Source organism: Kryptolebias marmoratus, linkage group LG19 (genome assembly GCF_001649575.2).
Source record: "Kryptolebias marmoratus isolate JLee-2015 linkage group LG19, ASM164957v2, whole genome shotgun sequence".
NCBI classification, from domain to species: domain Eukaryota; kingdom Metazoa; phylum Chordata; class Actinopteri; order Cyprinodontiformes; family Rivulidae; genus Kryptolebias; species Kryptolebias marmoratus.
In genome coordinates, this window is record NC_051448.1 from 10,855,457 (window position 1) to 10,862,937 (window position 7,481).

The 7,481-nt window shown below is 38.0% G+C and overlaps 1 protein-coding gene across 1 annotated transcript; it reads right to left on the reverse strand.

The window, feature by feature from the left end:
• Nucleotides 1-152: 152 nt before the first annotated feature.
• On the reverse strand, nt 153-2,219 carry LOC108240118 (DBH-like monooxygenase protein 2 homolog). The gene is made up of 3 exons (XM_017423315.2): nt 1,888-2,219; nt 1,640-1,786; nt 153-792 (listed from the first exon to the last, which is right to left on the reverse strand). Exons 1-3 carry the CDS (start codon nt 2,149-2,151, stop codon nt 613-615), a joined length of 591 nt encoding a protein of 196 aa, XP_017278804.1. The 5' UTR covers nt 2,152-2,219; the 3' UTR covers nt 153-612.
• Nucleotides 2,220-7,481: the final 5,262 nt, after the last annotated feature.

Genomic DNA, 7,481 nt, shown 5'->3' on the forward strand with positions numbered 1-7,481 from the left:
TTCACTTTCATTCTTTCGGATTATTACAGGCAGAGAGAAATTAGAGCGCCCTCCGAGGACGACTGTGGAACTGCAAGGTGACGCTTTACTGATTATGATGACATCAACTTTACGTATTACTTTTTAATAGAAAAGAATATCTACTCAAAAAAAAATCGTTGATTATTTTATAATTTGTATACATATAATCCTCTACAACTAGTTTTTCAAAGCATACAATAAACAGAGATAACAGCAAATGTACCTATGATGCTGATACATATAAACATAACATGAATAAACTACTAAATATTGCAATTTAAAGCTGATCTGTAGTGCCTTTTGGATTACAAATTATAGCAAATGCTGTGTCTGTAACAAAGCAGGTAAAATGTATGCTTAAAAAAAATTAAAAATCAATATCTACAACTGTTAAAAAAACCCACAAATTATTGTTTTTTTACATCAACCAGAAACTAAACCTATATTATATTCACACAAAAAATTATGAATGCATCTATTTCTGCCAAAAATTAAACAACCTGATATTTTACCAGTCCTACTTTCCCATTATTTCCCATTATTACTTGTTCTTTTTTAATTGCACAATTATCCATTGCTCATTCAGTTATGTTATATTATGGCAATCCAGAACAAAAGCATGATTCCTCCTGTGTTTACAGTCCAGGAAGTGCAGAGTCGGCTTGCAGCAGACTTGAGCAGATTCACTTGCTTGTGGCCTCGGCGGTTGGTGCCGTGGTATTCTTTCACATCTGTAGTTCCATAGGCGTAGATTAGATAAATAGTTTTGTCCTACAAGACAAATGAGAAAAAGCAAAGGCAACAATCTCAGAACTGATATGTAAAGAAAATTTCCTTTGACAGCTGCTTTTATGTGTATCTGTATGTATGTGTGTGTACAACAGCAAAGGTCATGCCGTGGTTTTTTATTACAGAAACTGTATAGCATTTCAGCCCTTCAATGAAAACAATAAATCCTGTGTGGTGCTTTATTATGTTTCCATTGTTTCCACATTGAGAAACACCCAGCTGAAGGCAGCTTAAATGAATGTTCAGTAGATTTCACATAGTGATAGGTGGGAAACTTGAGCTGTACACAGAGAATTAGGTATTAGAACTGACTAACAATGGAGTTCTGAGGGAAAATTTCAAAAAGGACGAACGAGAAAGAGAACAAAGTTAGAGTTTATGTTGACATTAAGCACAATTTGGTCTATCTGAAATGTAAGTAGGTAAGCTCTTTCGGCCGCTCCCTTCTTCAGAGGTTGCCACAACAAGCAAACCCGCACGAACGATTTGCCAATGCTCTCCCTGCCGCAACCTGGACTCAAACTTGTGTAATAGGTGTAAAAGGGTTTTCCATTCAGTTTTATGGGTCAGAATTGCCATTCTTATTCTAACTTTTTCACCTCACTATTTATTTTTGCTATGATTATTGGAAGAAGTTTCAGCCAGCTTTAACTTCAAACAGTTCTCACAAAGAACCATCAATTAATACACTGATATAATTTTAAACTGAAACTTCCATTAATATCTTCAAATATTTGCCTAATTATAAAGGGGTTCCTGACTTGACAATGCTTTATTGCTTTGTATCTTCAGTGAACATGAAAGGAAGAAAAAGCAAAAAGTGCCTTACAGTAATAGGAAAGTCTTTGTCATCCCCCGTATCCATGAGCCTCTGAAATGTCATTGTGGTTTCCCCATTTTCTTCAGTCACCGAGAGGAGATCATAGTTCTGCATCTTATCTTCTGAAGGCCAGCCATTCGCTGTGGAATAAAAATCCTAATGGACATAATGGTAAACATTTAAAACAGCAGCATGTTCAATGGTTTTCTGTTGTTAACAAACAAGCTAAACACAATTTGTTCAGAGTAAAAGCTTACTGCGAAATAGCTCCCATTGGATCCAAGTCCCCCTACAACGATGTCTGCATTAACCATGTTGTCATGTAGACCAAGTCCAAAGCCCACCCAGCCTGTTGTGCTGATTTTCAGCTGGAATGTAATGTTTCCTTTAGGATCATTAAAACCCCACTTCAGGCTGACCTTCGCGTCCAGGGAGACCGTGTGAGTCAAGTTGTAGTCTGAGGCCCATGTTGCTTTAGTCCAGGCCAGCGAGATGAAGAGGAAAGAGAGCAGAGCCGACATGATGCTGCTATGTGGTTGGAAACCTTCAAACTGAAGACAATGGCTTCAGAGGTGCCAAACACTCTCCCGCCCCTTCCGACAACCCACCTGCGCTGTAAGATGAGCTCAGGTGATATGTGAGGAAAAAAAGTGCCCAGTTATTTAGATTTTGACCTTGTAGAATGTCTACCACCACACAGCCTCTTTTTGTGCTCCAAAATGCTGTTTTGTGTGTGTGTGTGTGTGTTCTGTTATTTTGCTTCAGGGAATTCTCCGAGATATTCTTGATGTCTAATCTGGAAGTTCAGGATTCTTACAAGGCAGAGGCATACCAACATGAGCTGAATACGGCTCTCCTGTGTCAACAGTGCTAAAATATTTAACCCATGTACACATTCAGATCCTGTTTATGTGCTGCTCCATGAGATCTTGCCAAGCAGACCAACAGCTTAACAAGCTTGCAGCAAATTGTAATTGTTTTTCACAAGTTCACACTGACAATACTGACCTGATTTCAGTCTTTTCCCTGACATAGTTCAAGTGTTTGACATATGAGAAATATAGAGCAAAGCCCAAAGCCAGAGTAGCAGAAACCTTCTCATTTATCAAACTCTGCGTCTGAGCCAAAACTCATTTAGCAGGAATGTGAATATGACTCTCTGTTGGGGTTCTCGTATCATTCAGGTTAGGAAGAAACACAGAAACACATTGTTCTTCTCCTTTTTTTTTTTTTTTTTAGTATTATTTACTCTGTACAATCTCCTCACATTTACAAAACTTTCTGCTCATTCATAAAGTTGAAGTGGCTTTTTATTTGACTTCATGCCCAGACGACAATAAGTCTATATATATATGTCTAAAGTGCTCTTCTTTATGTATTATGCCTTTAAGGCTGTCTAGTTAGCTTTTCGATGACACTGCATAGGACATTCTATTATTTATTTATATTTGAGTCTTGTGAAACTAGAAGACAGACTGTATGTGGATGGGTTACACAGGGACATCACAAAGTAAAGAAACAAACTACAAACAAGGCCTTTCAAGAACAGTGGCCTGTTTTCTTTAAATGAGATTCTTTAAAGGGTACCTTATGTGAAAGTCAGAAGAGAAAGTTATAAACACACTCAGTTTAGATGATGAAACACTAAATTTCTTTTAAATAGCACATTTTCTTTCTCTGGAGCCCTATGTTTTCAATCTAACAACAAAGTATAAATTGGAGAAAAACACAGAGTTTTAAGTGCTGCTTATATTTTGTCTTTCTGTTTTCATTTCTAGTTTGCAACTTGAATTGTGAAAAAAAGATTTATTTCAGTCTGTAGCATCAGCTGGGAGTACAATCAGAAAATTGCCAGTGAATTACACTTTCACTAAGGTTACAATGTTCTGCACGGTGTTTTGGCAAGTTGGGGTGATGCTAAACTGCATTTAATGATTTTGACTATTAATTAGACATCATTACATTGATAACAATGTTATTACTGAATGATATTTTTCTGTTTTATTTAAATGAGTACAACATGTGCTGTAAGGGTGAACAAGGCAAGGTCCAACAAAAAGTATATTAATACAAGTGCTCAAAGAGAGTGTTAGCTTTATGTTTGATAAAAATAAGTGCGTGAGTGAAGCTACCCAACAATTTATTGTTAACTTTTTTGATGACAGCTATGCGCACCACCTTGTTGTGAACATAAAGAGAATTAAGAAGATTTAATTTAATCTTGTGTGTATCGATCACAGTTCAGTGGTCATTCACAACAAATATGGTATTTTCCTGTAAATATATAAGTGTTTACATGGAAAGTTCACTGACTTGGGATGTTCGTGTTGAAAAGCTTTGATCAAGTTTTGTTTTCTGCAAAGGCCAAGACTATAAAATCAGGTTTCTGAATTATCAAAAAACTTTGGAGAGTGCAGTTTGATTTGGCATACAGATGTGGTGTGACAATCTTGTTGTGGTCCTGGGTTTATGTTCTGTTCTGTTGCTGTTCTTGCTTCTTGGTGCCAGAGAGTGCTGCTGTGATAGCACAGGGCAGAAGTACGATGGCCGACAGGCGCAAACGAAGAGCAAACAGCAAAACGTTCTGCAAACACGTCAATGATGCAAACTCGAAAACACACAAACACAAAAAAACGAATGCAAAGAAAAGTCTAGTCCAGTAAAGTACAACAACTCAACATTAACTCTTGGTCAGAAGTTCACATGACATGGAGGTTATTTATTTTTTGTTTTTCATGCGTCATTGGTTTGGGACTTTGTTGACGGTCCCCAAGCGAGCCAAGCGAGGAGGCAGGAGCACGTGGATGTGGGCTGACCCGCATCTCGCTGCCAGCACCGGGTCAAACGTCAGGAAGACACCAAAGAGTCCACGGAGTGTGAATATCCAGTCTGGAGTCTCTTTAGTGGTCTGATGCACTTCCGTGGCGCAAGTTTGCAGCTTTTTTTTTTTTTGTTTAGCTGCTGGGTTTTTTTTTTTTTTTTGGTATTTGCAGCATTTTTCCTTTAGCTTTTATCTATTTTCTGTGATTGCAGCATTTTTCTTTTGCAGGGTTTTCTTCTAAGCATTCCTTTTTTGTGCTTCTGTGTTTTGGAGTTTGCATCATTCATGTGTTTGCAGCGTGTTTCGGCATTTGCTATGAGTTTGCACCTGTTGGCCACCATACAGAGAAGACTGTGTTGGAAAGAAATAAAAAAGGAATGAGATAACTCTGTTCTGTAATGGTGCCTAAACACTAGCTGGAACAAAGTTTATGAATATAAACCGTTGTCTCATTACAACCCCCACAACCTGTCAGTGAAGTCTGTTCAAACAGCTTCAGATATCATGAGGAAAAAGGAACATTACCTCACCTGAAATGAAAATATTGAATGATACAATATAAATTTGGTGACGAAAAAACAACAACAACTAAGCACCAAGAAGGAATGGTCTGACTGGATGCAATTTGTTACACATGCAGCCCAGCGCAGGGTATATAAATGATCTGATTTTCAAGAATCTTGCACATCTACAACACTCATCTAAGAGCATAAGTGGGGGCATCATGAGCCATGGTGTTATCAGGCAGTTGCCAGAGCATTTGGTAGGGGTCCCATTGAGGGTTTGCATGGTCGTGGTTGTATTATACAATTGTCCAACCTGTGGGGCATTAGAAATGACAGTGGCTCAATGTTCAACCAGCGGGTATTTGAGGGAACCCATATATGTTGGGTGAAGGTTCTGGTTGCCCAAAACAAACCACACCAAGGGAGGATTGTCACGTTATGCATGAAGCATTACAGAACCAAGTGACTGTACTGGACTTTTTACAACCAGATGACTGGCATCACTCAGACTACAGGTTTACTGTCTCATGCACAGGCGGCAACAAAATGGAAAACAAAGTGAAATTGTCATTAGTTTTGAATAATAATTGTGTGTTTTTTATGGTTTTCTATGTTTTATGTCCTTATTGAAAATCACATTGAGTGCTTTATAAATGTACTTTATACATAAAATTTGATTTGATGTTATTAGTTTCCCTGGAGTAAGAGTGCCTAATAATGCTGTACAACACACCAGAGTAAAAGTGAATGTCACAGTGTTCCAGTGTAGCTCAGGATGTACCTTGTTTAGAGTTTGAGTGTCTGCCAATACTTGAAAATGTGCTTATCTGTAAATAGTGTCTATTTATATGTGTGTGCCCTGCATTGTGAACTAGATCATCTGATTGACGTCAGAAAGAAACAGCGAGACGACATAAATATTAGTTGTTCTGCTCTCAGAGGGGAAATTTGGTTTGCAAGATTATCCAACGTGTCCATTTGTTTATTTTCTTTTCAAGTCACAAGGGAGCTGGTGCCCATCTCCAGCAGTCATTGTGCAGGAGGAGGGATACACTGTGGACAGGTCGCAAATCCATCATAGAGACACGTAGAGACAAACAGCCATTCACACTTTAAATCACACCTAGGGACAATTTAGTTACCAATTAACCTAAGATGCTTGTTTCTGGTCTGTGGGAGGAAACCAGAGTAAACAGAAAAAAACCACACATGGACAGGGAGAACATGCAAACTCCACACAGAAAGGCCCGGAGGTGAACCGGCAACCTTCTTGCTGTGAGGTGACAACTTTAAACAACCACGTGAAAAAAGTAATAGTTAGGAAATTTAATAAATCTCCCAGGCAGCTGCCAGTCTCGGAGCACTTTCTTTAATTATGAAGTGAAAATCCTTCAACATTATCACCAGAACAGAGACAGATGTGTTTAAAGTGGCATTGTGTCATGTCCACCATTTAAATGTATAAATTTATTGATTTTAAATCTTATAATCACGGGTTCAGTATATTATTATGTTATCATTTGACTCCAGCTTATGTTTACTTACCACTGTTGCTGTCAGCTCAACTTGCTGCAGCTCAGAGGGCCTGACCTCACCCACCACCCTGGTCACATTTCATGTTCTTAGGTCGCCCTCTGCTGGATTTAATGTGCCATTACACTGTAAGCAATTTTTTTTCGGTGTATTTATTTGATATCCATGATCTCAAGTGCCATTTTCACCCACTGCACTCATTGCATTTTGGTGCTAGTTCAACAAACACTATTACTAGAAACACTTTTTTGCCAAGTAGTTTCAGTAAGTCATACTAGTCAGCATTAGTAGCCCAACAGTCCCAACTAGTTGGCTTTTTACCACACAAGTGACTGTCAAATAAGCACACCACTCACCTAGTTTGCCCTAAAAGTTTAACTAGTCAACACTAAAATACTCACTAGTTGTATATTTATTTCATTTTTGGACTTACTTGTTAACTAATGTGGCGAAAACCTGTCAACTAGTCTACCTAACATACTTACTAGTTAATTATGAATGGCAAATTTAGCTGCATTAGTCAACTAGTTGACATTTTTAGGCTTGCTAGCTTACTAGTATGTTGACAAAAACACTTAAACTAGTTGACTAGTGAGCATTTTTTATTTACGAGTTGCCTAGTGAGCACATTTCAGTCATTAGTCGACTAGTTAGCATGCAAGGGTTTTCAATGCTTACTAGTTAACTTGTACGACACAGTCGTTGACTAGTTTGGTCTAGTGGCCAACTAGTGCTCTATAAAGTCAACTAGTTGGGACTTTTGGACTTTTAGTGTGGCAAAATGGCTGACTAATGGTTTTTTTGTTTTGTTTTGTTTTTTTTCTCTATAGCACATTTCAGCAGCAAGGCATTTCAAGGTGCTTTACATAATTAAAAAACAAAATAAAAACAGCATGTGACAATGAATAAACAGTAAGAAAGAGACAAACATCAAAAACCCGCACTCTAACCCTAATTTAGCCATAAGCAACTCTAAACAGGTGGGTTTTAA